The sequence below is a fragment of the Chionomys nivalis genome, chromosome 8, assembly GCF_950005125.1.
Source record: "Chionomys nivalis chromosome 8, mChiNiv1.1, whole genome shotgun sequence".
Lineage (NCBI taxonomy): Eukaryota > Metazoa > Chordata > Mammalia > Rodentia > Cricetidae > Chionomys > Chionomys nivalis.
Genome location: NC_080093.1, coordinates 76,596,238 through 76,612,431, shown reverse-complemented (window position 1 = coordinate 76,612,431; position 16,194 = coordinate 76,596,238). Strand labels below are relative to the sequence as shown.

General features: G+C 41.2%; 1 protein-coding gene across 1 annotated transcript in view; it reads left to right on the top strand.

Annotated features, from left to right (window-relative positions):
- Nucleotides 1-16,194, top strand: part of LOC130880341 (phospholipid-transporting ATPase ABCA3-like) — a 105,187-nt gene that overhangs the window by 11,756 nt on the left and 77,237 nt on the right. The window contains exons 6-9 of the mRNA XM_057779329.1: nucleotides 3,617-3,876; nucleotides 12,219-12,335; nucleotides 12,658-12,775; nucleotides 13,049-13,222. Of these exons, the coding sequence (XP_057635312.1) occupies nucleotides 3,617-3,876; nucleotides 12,219-12,335; nucleotides 12,658-12,775; nucleotides 13,049-13,222 (669 nt within the window). The remainder of the gene's footprint in view (nucleotides 1-3,616; nucleotides 3,877-12,218; nucleotides 12,336-12,657; nucleotides 12,776-13,048; nucleotides 13,223-16,194) is intronic.

Here is a 16,194-nt window from a genome sequence, read left to right as displayed (position 1 = left end):
ATTTATGTTGATGAATATCAGCTTTTTATCAGGTCATGATGATAAATTTAAATTTGTGATACAAATTACCTGGAAAGAAGAAAAAAAGTAACACCAGTAAGACCTTTGTGTTAAATATCAGGTCCTGAGAATATTTTTCAATTATTCAATAGGAGACAAAAACTACGTGTGATTTTACTATTATCAGTAAAATCGAAAGAGTAAAAGTCATCCAAACAAGTACATTGTTCAGAATGTATCAGACTGGGTTGTGGAGATGATCAGTGGGTAGAGTTCTTGTTTTGGTGCACAAGTATGAGGTTCCAAGTCCGGATCTCATCACTTATGGAAAGGCTGGCATGGGTGTACTCATGTCCCCAGTGCTGGAGATGTGGAGACAGGCAAGCCACCGAGGCTTGCTGGTCAGCAGTCATAGCCAAAGCGAGGTGCTACAGATTGACTGAGAGACCCTGTCTCAAATAAGTGAGGCAGAGAAGTGAACCTCTGACTTCTGCACACTCACGCATGGGTGCATGCACTCGTGCACACACACGCACACATACATCGTCTTACCCACCTCCTCCACCCCCAAATAATGTGTCAGCTTGACAGGTTGATGTGGCTATTAAAATAATCACAAACTCTGGTGTGTATATAGAATTAAAACTATAGAAAATATATGTAGATCTCTGTAAAGATTTGAGCAATTGTCACTTTAGAGTTGAAAGATTATGAAAGATAAAAGATTATTTTATCAAAAACACTTAAAATATTTTTCTAACTATAAGTTTAGAATGAGTCTAGTCTCTTAAAATCAATACATTGCATCCTAAATGTTTTCTTTGAGAAGAACATAATAGGAAATGCCATGATATTGTTGGAATAAAAGTAGTTTCATCAAAAATATAGACATGATCTAATAATGATAGATGGACCATTTATCATCATGGTTATTGACTTTTTTAGGTAGAATCTGACTATGTAGCCTGACGTGGGATTTCACTCTGTGTGCTGTGAATATGTTTTATGACCGTTGGTTATTAAAGAAGCTGTTTCAGCCAGTGGCTTAGTAGAGTAAAGCCAGGTGGGAAATCTGAACAGAAATATAGAGAATAGGTGGAGTCAGAGAGATGCCATGTAGCTGCTGAAGGAATAACATACGGTTACCGGCAAGCCACGCCTAGTGGAAATACACAGGTTAATAGAAATGGGTTAATTTAAGATATAAGAGCTAGCTAGGAATTTGCTAGAGTCATTGGCCAAACAGTGTTGTAATTAATATAGTTTCTGTGTTATTTTTCTGGTCTTGGTGGCTGGGAAACAAATGAGCAGTCTCTGCCTACAGTAGCCCAGGCTAGCCTTAAGCTCATTATGTAGCATAGGCTGTCTTTAGCCTTGGGATGATCTTCCTGCCTGACCCTCCCAAGTGTTAGGATTACAGGTATGTACCACTATCTCCAGACTGAAAAGGTACTTTTGAAAAGAGTTTCTTTTTTCCATTTTAAAAAATAAAAGCTTTTAAAACAAGAAAGAAAGAAAAGAAAAACCAGACAAATGTAAGTTGCAAATGGACATCTCTAGTAAGTTAATATTTTAAATTGAAATTTGACATTTCTTCTGCTTTTGTAACTTGGCCTGCTTTTCTGTTTGGTTGTTTGTTTGTTTTTGCTTAGATTCTGTTATGTGTTAAACACATTGGGTCATGTTTTTTAATCTGATAAAGATTAAGAAAAGAGTCGTAAGCTCTATCATCACCAAAGTGCTGTGACACCAGTTCTTAGGACTTTGATGCTCATCTGTTTTGTGTCACCATGACTACCGTGAGCCTGAGTGATGCGTATCTGGATTGCTGTTCTGGTGACTGGATTGGTTAAGCAGCATGGCCACAGCATTCCTTCCTGTTTTTGTCTCCTCCCAGCTGCACAGCAACATAGTGGAGAAGCAGAAAGTTTTAAATGCTGAAAGGGCGTGCATGCGACCAAGGGGCCAAGGGGCAGTGAGGAGCCAGGCTTACTCACTTTATAATTGAGGCTTACAGGAATTAATTCACACCCCCAGACTTGTCTACTCCATGAAATCATGAGGCTGTCCCGACGTCAGTCATGACCTGGTCATCCCCATGTGGCTCCCTCCGCATTACCACAATGGGACCCCAGTCTTCGACAAATGAAGCCCATGAAGCAGCAGACCATATCCAAACAGCAGCTGCCTCAGAGAGGCTGAGAATGGTGGTGGGTGAGAGGGGCAGAGCAGAATTTGTTACAAGAGGTTTTAGTTTTGGTTTGGGTTTTAGTTTCTGGCTGGCCTAGAACTTGTGTAGACCAAACTGTCCTTGAACTCACAGAGATACACATCACCTCAGTTTTCCAAGTGCTGGGATTAAAGGTGTGTGCCACCATGTGCAATCCATGAACTTTACAGGTGGATGTCAAGCCTGATGTCTACCTTTAATGGTGTTTTAAAGTGCACACTACAGTGTTATTAACTATGACTACATTATTGTCTATGACTCTACACATAGTCTATGATATACACTTTTTGGTTACACTATCATTGTAATGAGTTTTAAAATCAATGCATATAAAGGCTCCAGCTTTGATCTTTTTTCTGTAGATTGCTTTGGTTGTTTGTTGGTCCTTTGAGGTTCCACATAGATGTTTATCTAGTCTCCTTAGACATGACCTTTAAATAGTATTCATTTTCCAAGCCCCAAAATAGACATCTTTTCATTTAGGTGTGTTGCCTTTATCTCCCCAGTGTTTGTAAGCTCTTCCTCTCCTTGGATGTTTATTTGTGTTGACTTTACTCCTTCTGATGTATTGTGAATGGGATTTACTTCTTGTTTAGAATTTCCTTCCAATGACATACCTCAGTGTGTAGAATTATCTTAGCCAGTTCCAGGGTGGCATAGCAAAATGCCACGATGCTTATAATAGCAGGTTGTTTCTCACAGTTCTGGAAGCTAGGAAGTCCAAGCTCCCAGCGGCCACAGACTAGGTCTCTGGTCAGGGCTTGCTGTGTGCTTTCCAAGTGGCAGCTTTTTGCTCCATCCTTGGAGGGAAGACTGGTGGTTGTTGCATCACAGAGGAGAGGGAGAAGCAGGGGAAGGATTAGACCACTAGACCACTCCCTCCCTTCCTTTTTCAGAGCAGTCCGTGTGGGTGGAATACTTAGAACTCAGTCACTTCTGACAGGTCTTACCTTTTAAAAATATACCAAGTATTAGATTTCAGCATATGAATTTTGGAAGGACACAGGCATAGGAATAGTTTTGTTTAATATTTTTAAATTATCATGGTTGATAAAGATCTACATAAAGTTATAGTATTATTTTCATGCACTATTTTAATTTTGAGGACAGCAGTAAGATTTCATGTGTCTCAAATCACAATAGGTATTTGTAAAATTGCTTTGTTAAGAGTTTTGCATTAGCAGCCGCACAGGTGGCTCAGAGGCTAAGAGCGCCGACCGCTGTTCCCGAGGTCCTGGGTTCGAGAACAGCTCGCCGCTCTATGTAAATAATGGGAAAAAAAGAGTTTTGCATTATCTGAATTGCTACTGTCATCTCCCTGGCCATATGGTAATACCTTGAAATTAACGGTCTTTGTTTTTTTTTGTTGTTTCTTTGTTTGTTTAGGATACATCAGAGAAGGATTTCTTGTTGTACAACATTCTTTAGATAAGGCCATCATGGTGTATCATAGTGGCAGAGCGGCTGAAGACATGTTTGCTAACGCCACCATTCGTGCGAACAGATTCCCATACCCTGCTTTCACCCAGGACAAATTCTTGTGGTCTTTCATATCCATGTTTCCGTGGACAATTTTATTTACATTTACTCAAATGGCACTTGTCATTGTTGGGACCATTATGATGGAAAAGGAAAAACGATTAAAGGTAATTTCATTTTATTTGTAGTATTGTGGGGCAGTAGAACAGGTATGTGCAGAGGGTTTTTATGCACGCTTTTCTCTGCTAATGAATATCCTATGGAAACAGCATGCAGATATGGGCTGGCTGGAGTGTGCATGGTGCCATCAATGAGTTTTCTGTGTTTTTTATTTTTAGAAATAAATTCTTGATTTGTCTAAATGAGAGAAAACATTATATAAAGAAGTCAAATATTAATGCCCCCAAATTATCTGTGGGATGAGATGAGCAACAAAGAAATTAGACAAGGTCTTGAATTAGATAACTTAAAATATACTTTAACTGTTGATCCTGTGGTCTTCTTTGAGATGGTTTTCAGTATGAAGTAAATCAAGACAGTGTTATCAACAATTGTGGCTACAAAGTCAGAAAGCTGTTAAAGCACTTATCTGTCCATTAATTTGTTTAATGCTTCCTTACTAATTACCTCCTATGTTCCAAGGACTTGGTGGCTTTGTTTAAAACCTGGCTTTATCAGTAACTCACTCTGTGATCATCCTCTGTTTCTCTAGACGTAAACTAAAGACTGTAATAGCTGCTTTTGTAGTTAGTGCGGTAGTTAAATGAGATATTATTTTTAAAGTGTCTAGAACGGTCTACAATCATCGTACAAATGGTAGTTTAGAAAAGAGAAGACAGACTCTTTGCTTACACATTGTTCAAAGTCTCGTATTGATGTAAGTTAGTATGTGAAATGTCAATCATCCAAGTAGGTGTTTACCAGCTGGACATTAGAGAGAGGGTTAGTGTCTAGAATATGTTAAAAAATGCAAAAAACTAAACATCAAGAAAACTGCCTGATTTTTTTTTAAAAAAAGCAGAGCGTGGAACTAAGCAAAATTTTCAAAAGATGAAATATAAATGACTAAAACACATTTTTTAAAAAGTTCAATATTCTTAACTATCCAGTGAAATTCAGTTAGAACTACTTTGAGAATTCATCTTATCCCTGTTAGAGTGGCTAAGATAAAAAAAAAAACACAAAAAACTAATGGAAACAAATTTTGCCATGTTTGTGGGGAAAGGAGAACACTTAATCATTGCTGGGGGAATGCAAACTGGTGCCTCCGCTATGGAAATCAGCATGGAGGTTCCTCAGAATTTGGATCTGCCACAAGATCTCACTCTACCACCCAAAGGGCTCTATGTCCAACTACAGAGATACGTGCTTTTCCGTGTTCATTGCTGCTCTATTCACAGTAGCCATGGGAAAAAGTTATTCTTGAAGTACAGAGATGGTTTTGCTCGTTCTGAGCAGTGGAGAATAAAGCGGTTCAGTAGGTAGACACTACCAGAGGGAGGGTTTGAAACTGGCCTGGTGGTGAGCCTATCAGTGTTGCCTCTGGAAAGAGCAGCTGTGGAGAGAGGTGTGGAGGCCTGGCTGACTTGAAGGGAAAGCCAAAGATGGTGAGTATTCTAGTTTGTATGCATCACCATTGCACATTCTTTTCTGCTTCTTTTTACTCACTTAAAAATGCAAAAAGCGTTCTTAGGTCTCAGGATGTACAGAAATGGCACATGAGATTGATTGGTTCATGGGTCATTATCTACTGACAAAGCTTGGCTATTACGGCAAGGCAAGATTAAAGGTAAAAAGGTAAATTGAAGGTGATTCTGACCCGGGGAAAGGCAGGGGGAGACTGCCCTAAGTTGGGTTAGTGAATGTACAGACAGAGATTAATGTGTGGAGCTGATCAGGAAGTAGAATTCAGTGGGCGTGCACATGTACATGATTGACTGCAGACTTTTGAAATTTATCTTTCAAGGATTTTCCCATGCATCAGGTTCTTGTTGAGACCCTTGGAGCTATCAAATGATGTCCAGCTGAGTAAGTCTGTTGATTCCCAAATGAGCAGTGATACTTGGGTTTAATAGAGACAGATTTCATGAGGGCATTCATCATCCTCTTCTTCCTTGGCTAAGGGAGTGAATCACGAGGCCCCAATCTTCCATGCTGGAAACCTGAGCTTTACGAGTGTAGCACAACGCATCCCGTCAATCTCCACCATTCCTGCCGCTGTCTCACTCCTCTGTGCTTCATCTCTGAAACGGAGACAATCACGACCATGACCACGTCAGTGCACACTGAGCAAGCCAGTCTTTTTCCCTTGGGTGTTACATGTGGGAATGAATGTAAGCCCTGTTTCTTCCCGTCCCCTCATGGCTCCTCTGCCTCTTCCATTTCTGGCAATGCCGTCTTCTAGCTGTTCAAGCTTTTGTTAGTGTGTCACCATCTGGCTATGCCAGCAGACTCTCTTCAGTTTTGCCAGCTGCTGTCTGTCCCTCATGTTACTTCATGTCCATCCCTTGCCCTCAGTGAGAACGGCTCACTTTGAATGGCCCTTTAATTTTTTCTCTCACTGTAAAAGCCTTTCTCCTTCCCTAGCTGGGGAACAATCTTTTTCAAATGTATTTTTAACTATCAGTCAAACAGCCGGTTTGTTCTTCCTGTCACAGAGACTCAAACTATCCAGTTTAATTAGTTAAGTTACTATTAATTTTGTTTTATTTAATTAAAACTATTTTCATTGCTAGGTATGGGTGGTACACAGCTTTAATCTCAGCACTTGAGATACAGAGATAGGTGGATCACTGTGAATTCAAGGCCACCCTGGTGTACATAGGGAGACCATGTCTTAAACAAAATAAAATTAAAAAAATATTCTTTGAGAATTTCATGCATCATACTTTGGTTATAATTATACCTCCCTATCTTCCAGATCCACAGCCTCTTTTATACCCACCCAACTTTATGCCTTCATTAAAACAAAGCAAAACAAAAACAATTAACAAAATCCAGTTTGTGCTCCTGTCCCTTTCAAATCATTGTGATGTCTCTATCCCAAAGGCTAGTGATATTTTAAAGTGTGGAAGCTCATGCTAGTGTTAGCTCACTTTTGGAACATAAATAGAATTGTGCAATAGTGACTCATTCATATTCTGCTCAGTTGTAATCTATACAAGTTGTTTTAACAGATGGAATGTGGCAACAGCAGCGAACCCTTGTGACTGCAATTATACTGGATAATAATTATGTTATACCGGATAATAATTATGTTACACTGGATAATTGCACTTTGAAACTTCCTCCTTCACTTTATTTGATGCTGCTGCTGTTAGTGTGCCTATATGCAATTTACTCCTTATTCATTGCATTTTATTAAACTTGTAATAAGGCATAATGTCTTTATCTCATGGTTTCCAGTTCACCCATTTTCTCATGAGCAGTCCTATTTCTCCTTTGCCATATAAGACCTCCGCAACTTAACACATGACCCCCGTTCTTCATCCTGGGCTGTCCCTGTCTTGTTTCAGCCAAGGTTCTTCTCCTGTCTGAGGCTCCAGAGGGGGAGATTCACTTCTTAGCTCTATGGCTGTGAGCAGAATTCAGCTCCTTCTCAGAATCACAGGACTTGATGTTGGCCAGAGCAACTGAAAAACTCAAGTGCAGCAGCCTCCTTTATGGGGTCCAGTGTAATTCCAGGCACAAGAGTTCACTCTTGGCACATCCCACTGACTGAAACAAGTTGTGTAACCCACTTACACCAAAGAGAAGTAACCAGAAAAGAACCTGAACACCAGAAGACACACGCGACACAGTCACCCTGGAGGCTGTGTGTGAAACATGGTAATTTTTAATTGAATTCCAGACATTGCAGTGTTTACTTTATTGGGAACTTGATAATCTTGCATTCCTGGATTTTTGTTTTATTTTGAGGCACACTTAGGTATCCTTTGAGACCTTCTCTCACTCTTATTTTCAGTGCTAAGGATGGAACTTGGGGCCTTGCATATTCCAGGGTAATACTCTTTCATTGAATTATAGTCCCAAATTTTGATTTTTTTAAAGACAGGCTTTTACACATTCTCTACAGCCCAGGATGGCCACTAACTCACAATCCTCCTGATTCTGTCCCCTAATTTCTGGGATTATAAGCATATGCCCTCACATTCAGCTACTACTTTATAGTCTTTTGATAGGCAGAATGGCAGTAGAATTTATTCTAAAGCTTTGGTTCTCGGTTTGTGGCAGTTTTGCTTCATTGGTCACTTGGCAAAGGAGGGAATTTTCACAACTAAGATAGATATTACCTCCAGTGGGTTGGAAGAAATCATGGATACTGTCGAATATCCTACAGTACCCAACATATTGTCCTGTAATGAGAAACTGAACTGTCAGCATCAAAGTCGAGAAACCTTGATATGCCTAAAGACACAGGACGATGTTCGACACAGAAGATTTTCTCGGGAGTATTTAGGTTGAGAATCCAGGTCTAGGCCTACTACATTGGACACACTACTAACATAAACACCATAATAGTACCTTCTTTTGACTGTGGTTATTATAGTTATGATTTAACCTGGCTAGGGAACTGGACCCCCCCCCCCGCCACCTCAACCTTGCCTGTGTTGCTGCTGGCCTGGCCTGGGGTATATTGTCATGGGTTGTAAGATGGAGATGCTGGGAGCACCATCTAAAGGTGTCTGGAGCACGTACCCTGCTAACCTCTGCCTTCTCTGAAACCCCAGCTGCGCTGCCCTCTCTGGGCTTACTCTGTTTCTCCCCACAGGCAGCTGCTGGGCTCTGCTTCAGTGCCCACTCCAGTCAGCGAGGCAGTTACTGGCAATTAGCTGAGCACTGGGTAGACTCCTCTCCCAAGTTCACCTTGCTCTTTCCTTCTTGTCCTTGCATAAAGAGTGCCAGCATGGTTTTCACTGCACATGTGGACTAAATCCAGAGCTGTGGTTATTTGTAGGCAGTGATGAGCGCAGGCTATTGGCTGAAACACTGCCAGAACCCACCCTGGCTCCTCTAACCTGGTGTGTGCTTACTTTTCTCATCAACGTGACAGAAACAAGGACAGGGTGGTTTATTTTGGTTCCTAGTTTCACAGCTGTGGTTTCTTCGTGTGGAATGAGGGGGAACTGTGGTGCTGTGGTGAAACAAAGCAGCTCACATCCCAGGAGAGAAAGGGAGTTGGGGAGGAGGAGGCCTCTACCTGCCATCCTTTTCCAATAATGTTGTTGTATCATGAATCAAATGATCACATTGTCTCTAGAGACAACCCACATACCTACCCAGAGTGCACTCCGCTAGTCTACTTCTCAGTCCAACTGGTTTGACAGTTCAGATTGGTCCTTATACCTAGGTGGGAAACTGCTTTCTCGTTCACCCTTATCAGGGTGCACCACAACAGTCTGTAAGTATTTCTTATATGGGGGCGTCCACCCGATGTTCAGAGCATTCTCTCATGGGAGACTCCCACTCTAACCGTAAGTTCAGCAAAACTAAACACAATTGTAGGACAATTGAATCCTGGTCTCTCACGTCCTAAAAGTCAACTTCTCATTTTTGTGCTTCCCAAATACATAGCCTCCTTTATAATTATCATGAATAATGTCTTTAAAGATGTTTCTAGATATTTTTTCTAGCATTGTATTTTTGTTATATTACACTTTCATCTTTCAGGATTTTAGACCTTGGGAATTCTAGACTTTATAGATTTTGAGCATGTATTTTTTTTTTCAAACTCTCAAACGTAAAGAAGTCATAGAGAGTCACCCAAAGGATCTGACATTATAAATTCCACACTATGACTAAATGTGTTTCCAAAGCCACCTCTCTATGCAGCATTCTGTTCCTAATGCTGCTTGACAGTCAATGCTATCCCTCGAAAGGATCCGAATCGCCTAGCAAGGGATCTCTGGGTGGTCCTGTGAAGGGCTATCTGGATTAGGCCAGCTGAGATGGAAAGACCTGCCCACCATGGGCAGCACTGCTCCATGGGCTGGGGTCTTGCTGGACCTGCAGAAAAAGAAGGCAGTGGCTGGCTGAGCAGTTGTCACACCCAGGCATTCTCTATGTCGGTGTCCCATAATGCTGCCTGCATCCATGGCTAGCAGAGCTTGGTGACTCTACCCCCTTTTTATGAACCATTCTTTCATCAAATAAACTGCCAAACTGAATTGTCTTAAGTTTTTCCTTTGTCACTGGCCTAGGGAAAAGACACACAGAGGCAGCTGGAGGAGGCAGGAACAGGGAGTCCTCCAGAATGAGTCGTAATGCTGTTGCCTCAGTTTAGCTTCTGATCTGAAACTGGCTTTATTTTTTCCTACATGTTTGTACACACGAGCATGCCTGTTTCCAGCAAAGGCCAGACAGGGTGTAAGATCCCTGGAATTGGAGTTGCAGGTGGTTCCAGCATTATGAGGGTGCCAGAACTGAAGCTGGGTCTCTGGGTCCTCTGCAAGAGCAATGTGCTGGTTGGCTCTCTGTCTCTCTGTCTCTGTCTGTCTCTGTCCCTGTCTCTCTCTCTCTCTGTCTCTCTCTCTCTCTCTCTCTGTGTGTGTGTGTGTGTGTGTGTGTGTATTACTTGACACAAGCTAAAATTGTTTGGGAAGAGGGACTCCCATCTGAGAAAATGCCTCCATAAGATTGGCCTATAGGCAAATCTGTGGGGCATTTTCATGATTGATGGGGGAGGGCCCAGCCCATTGTGGGTGGTGCCACCTGTGGACAGGTAGTCCTGAGCTGTATAAGAAAGCAGGCTGTGCAAGCAATGGCAACAAGCCAACAAGTAGCACTCTGTAGTTTGTTATTTTTTATTCTACTTTTTAGGACTTTTGAGGGGCCTGCCACCCAGCTCCCAAATAAAACACAGGGAGTCATATTCTTTCTCATAAATGCCTGACTAGCTTGGCTTGTTTCTAGCTCCTTCTTCTTATCTTAAATTATCTCAACTGCCATCTGCCTCTGAGCCTTTTCCTTTTTCATGTCTGTCTGTGGCTGGTTGGGTGGCTTGGCGGCTAGTGGCTGGCCCCCATTGTCCTCCTCCTCTTGTTCTCTTGCTCCTCCTCCTTTTCCTCCCAGATTTCCCTTATTTACTCTCTCTGCCTGCCAGCCCCGCGTAGCCTTTCTCCTGGCTCGCTATTGGTTGTTCGGGTCTTTATTAGATTATTAGGTGTTAACAAATGTAACACATCTTAAAATATTCTACACCAGCACCCCCAAGGACTCTGCATCAGCTCTTTCCTCCAGTCCTCTCTCTGAATTCCCTCAGTGATGGAAGTATAATCTGAGAGTCTGTGGGCCCATATTTCGGTTTGGCACAGTAGCCATTAGCCTGGTCTGAGCTAGGCACATAGCTCTGCAGACAAGCTGTCGCCTCCTTAACAAAAGTCAGGATGTGCTGCTCCTAGTTTCTTTTGTTAGAATGTGGATTACCTGAGGAGAGATGTTGGCTAAAGCTGATGACTCAAGAGTTTCAGAGGTTCGGTGCTTCCTTCCTTTTGTAACTAAGAGGATGTCTTATAGAGATGCTAATTCATGGCCTACCTGACTGCTAGATGCAGACGTGACCTAAGCCCAGGCACCTGGTTGCCTTGGAGACAGCCTAATGTGTTTTCCCCCACTGAATGGAGATATAAGAGGTTCCGAGAATAAAGAGTCATTCTGGCCTTTTCCAAGATGACCTTGTAAGCTGTGTCGGTTTTATTCCTCACGACTCCGTTTCAGCCGGGTTAGGGAATCTATGTTGGACCCACATGGGCTCCGACAAGAGTCGTTAGCTGAAATCAACCCTTTTCTTCCCTAAGCTGTGTTTGGTTGGGTGTTCTCTCACGACACTAGAAGCCCAGCTCTTAACAACCGGACCATCTCTCTAGGCCCCGGACACTGTAGGATGGAGCAGCTCTAGTCAGTGTTGACCTGAATAAATGTGGCTTCATGCCCATAAGACTTTATTTATAAAAATTTAAGATGGTAATCAACTCACGGGTCATAGTTGGCCTAGCCCTGCTCAAATCTACAATGGAATTGAAATGTATTTACCTTCTGAGTTTATTATTTCCTAGAAGCAGGATATAATGAAAAGAAGATTAATCTTGCTTATCTGTTTTTTCGAGACAGGGTTTCTCTGTGTAGTCCTGGCTGTCCTGAAACTCACTCTGTAGACCAGGTTAGCCTCAAACTCAGAGATCTGCCAGCCTATGCCTCCCCAGTATTGGGATCAAAGGTGTGCACTTGGTTTTTAATTTTTAGTTTTTAAAGGTTTTTTTTTTTTTTATCTCAGAATCAAAACTTGCTAAGTCTTAGGAGAAAACAACAAATTCTGCACCCAGAATTCTGGGTAGAAATTACACCTCTCATTAGGTACAAAGTTTTAAGTAGGTCATTTGGCTATTGTGAGGCCTGGTTTTCTTTGTCTGTAAACGGGAATGTGAGATTCAAGCCATGGAGGTAATTTATGTGTGGAGGCATTTTGAAATGTGTTTTTCATGACACCTGGCTTATGTTGCTTCTCCTTCAGGAATACCAGCTCATGGTAGGACTCAGTAATGCTATGCTCTGGTTCTCGTATTTCGTCACCTTCTTGTTGATGTATTTGATTATCATCTGTTTGCTGTGTGGAATTTTATTTCTCAAGGCAAGTATCCACATATACACAGCACATCACCGCTTTCAGAGGGAGGAAGAGAAGTGGAGGTGTGGGCAGTGTATTAGTTTGCTAAAGAAGAGTAAATGCGTTTTGCCCTGACTCCACTGTGGACGTTCAAAAGGTCTAGTCGATCAGAAGGTGAAAAAGAGACTAGGTGACTGTCCCTTCTGTAGGCAATGCCTTCAAAATCTCTGAGTAGCATGACTCACTTCACTGGGGCCAGCCCTCAGTATTTTCCTTTACTTTGGTGCCTTTTTTTTCCCTCATCACTTCACTTGGGATTAAACCAGCTTTCTAATTATGTCATCAGATTACACACGAGAGAGTCTTTCAACATAGTGACCCGCTGTTCATTGCATTCTATTTCCTGTGTTTTGCCATCTCCTCGGTGTTACTTGGCTTCATGATCAGCACACTCTTTGATAGAGGTGAGTCAGAGGTGCCTTCCATGAGACATCCTAAGAGCTGACTGAGAGGGACTCTCGTTTGGAAGCTCCCTGTTTCAGGTGCCACTGGGTCGGTTTCAGGAACACATCTTCTCATACTATTCATTTAAGTCAGAGTCTCTATGGGGCCCCTTCTGTGCACTAGGCACAGTGCAAGATGCAGGTGATGTGGGGGTGGCTGAAAGAGCCCCCCCTCTTTGTTTCTAGCTGCTGCAGCTTGTGTCAACTAACCATCTTTTCCTTCTCCCTTTGCAGCGTCTGTGGCCTCTTCTATTGCCGGTTTCCTCCACTTTCTCACATTTTTCCCTTACTTAATCATAGCTCAGACGTATAGTCAGACAAGCCTCGGGGGGAAGCTGGCTCTCAGCCTCATCACAAACACAGCGCTAGCTTTCGGGGCTGACTTAATATGCAAGATGGAAATGAAAGGTAAGTCTCCTCCTGGTGGTAGCGCCTTCATTAATTTGCAACCTGGAAGGAAAGGACCGGACATACAGGGGTGGGGGAGAGCATGGGTCAAGTGTGTTCGAGTGGTCTCTCATACAGGCTTTATCATAAAGCATTGTGTTGTGTGTATTATGTATGTACTTACTGTGGACATAAATATGCATGTACATGAGAACTAAAAATTACATAAACAGTATTACAAGTAATATATTAGGTATTTATGTTTGTGTGCATATGCATATATATGTCTCTTCTAGGTGATAATTTTGTCACCCCAGACAACAGAAGCTTGTCACACTGAAAGGTGTCAGTGTTCCACCACTAATGCGATTTTAGCTTTTCCATAGATGAATTTATCCCACTGAGAAAAATCCAGATAGGGTTGTGGTCTATCAAAGAATATGCTTAAGTGTTTAGCTTTATTTAGAATGATGGTAAGTGGTATTGTGTTTTCATTCTTTGTTATTGTTAGTACAATGGGCTTTGTGTTTTAACCAGAGAAGTTTCTATGATTCTTTTTGTGATGTCTTTGTTTAATTTTGGTATATTGTCATAATGCTGACCTTATATATTGACATAGGAATTATTTCATTCATCTGTTTTCTCGTTAATTATCCTTTAAATATTTGGTAAGGTACACAGTGAAAACATACATGCTTAGATGTTTCTTTGCTGAACTTTTATTGTTCTTGCTCTTTACAGATACAGCCTGTCTTAGGCTTTTACTGCTAAGCTAAAACACCATGACCAAGACAACTCACAAAAGGAAGCATTCTCTGGGATGACGGTTTCTGAGGGTTAGGGCCCGTGAGGGCAGAGCAAAGGCATGACGGTAGGATGAGAGCTCACATCCTAAAGCTGCAAGCAGAAGGCAGGCACACTCAAGATGATGGGAGGCCTTGGAAGCCTCAGAGCTCACCTCTGTGACACACCTCATCCAGCAGGGCCACATCCCCTAACTCTTCCCAGTCAGTTCCACCAATGGGGACCAGGCATTCAAATGTGAGCCTCTGGGGCCATTCTCATTCAAACCACCACATAGTCTCTTTGCGTATCTTTCAACTTTTCTGTTTTGTTTTTATTTTAATTTCTATTATATATTATTTATATAAATCAATAGGATTGTGATATTTCTATACTTTCATGTATCATGATTTGATGGTCATTGATTTCTATCCTATCTCAGTTCTTCCTGTTGCATAGTTCTTACTATCTTGTAGCTTTTTTTTTTTTTTTTTTTTTTTTAACTTTCAGGTCATCTTTTTTCACTGTTCCCATGTATTACAAAATATATTGCTTTTACACTTGTGTCTGGCTCATTTTACTTAACAAGATAACTTCTAGCTCTACCCAATTTACTGCAAATGAAGATTTCATTCTTCTTTATTTCTGAATAATATTCTACTGTGCATGTCCACCATGTTCCTTATCCCTTTGCCTTGTGACAGGCGTCTAACTTATTTCATATTTTGTATATTATTAGTTGTTTCTCAGCAAACAAAGGTGTGCAGGTGTCACCTGCACTTCAGTTTGTATCCACACCCCTGAGTGGGATTGCTGCTAGTTCTTCCATATTTCCATCATTCTGTCCCCTCCGTCTTCTAGTGTTTCCTCCAAGAAACCTACTTTTACTCCAGGTAGTTTCTCTCTGTGTGTTACTTGGTCCTTCTCTCGTGCATGTTTTAATATATTCTCTATTTGTCCTGGATTTTCAAAGATCTAACTGTAAAGCATTTCAGAGAGGTTACTCTGGAGGAGTGTAATTTATTTTTGCTGTTCTAAGTGCTTCCTGTACCTTAAAAAGTCTACATTTTTACCAACATTTGGATGCTTTGTGGTATTATTTCATTGACCAGACCTTCCGTATCCTCAACCTGTAGCCCTTCTCCCCTGGGAATGCTGATTAGACAGATATTCGGTCATTTGCTGATGTCTTGGAGATCTTGTGTTTTGTTTTTGTTGTTTCTTTATTTTTCTAGAATGTAGTATTTCAAAGTCTGGTACTCTTTCTTCTGACTGATCTGTCTGTTGAGGCTTTTATGCTTGATTTACAGAGCTTCTAATTTTAAAGGTTTCTCATGAATTCTGTTTCAAAATTGCGAGTTTTTACTACATTTCTCATTTATATTTTGAATTATCTTCCTTAATTCATTTGACTATCTATATTCATTAGCCTCTTTTAAAATCATTCTATTGAATTCTTCATCTGGCATATCACACACTTTGATATCTTTGGAACCTGTTACTAGTTATTCACTTTAAGGAGTGTGCTGTCTCATATTTTCATTTTTCTTGTGTTTGTCAGTGCAGCTTTTACTTTTACCCAGCAGTAACTTCCAATCTCCTACATGCTAGCCTGGAAAACAGAAGCTGAACCTTGTTTCTTCTTACTGACGAGTAGAAGTTTATATGTATTCTTGGTTGTTGTCATGATGATTTGCCTTAGGGAACTGGGGTACTGCTGTCTTGCAACACAGATATTTGTATTAATGGTTCTATGATTTTGTGTGATTGTTTACATCCCTGTAACTTTTAGTTGGACTTGGCTAGAAGTCTCCTTCCATTACTGTTTGCTTCCTTTTCCTCCTGGGCAACCTAAATGTAAGGGTATCACCAAATAACAACTCAACAGCATGTGTCTCCAAAATGCTGTTATTTAATCTCAAAGCAGCTGGGAATGGTGGGGGTTTCTACAAACACTGTGGCCAGCACAATGTTGATATGCAAGAGGCAAGATGGAAGTCTGGTTCAACAAGACTCAGTAGCCAATGTTGGTTCAAACTTCAAAAATCTGACCCTGGCTAGTTTATTTTAGGCCAATTTAAGCACAGCAAATTTGGAATAAAATTTCCTGATAATAATGAACTCAATTCCCTGTTCATAAAAAGCTTAAGATATGACTACATTGAAACTGTTGTAAAGTACAAGTGACATCTTCCATATTCCAGGATAGT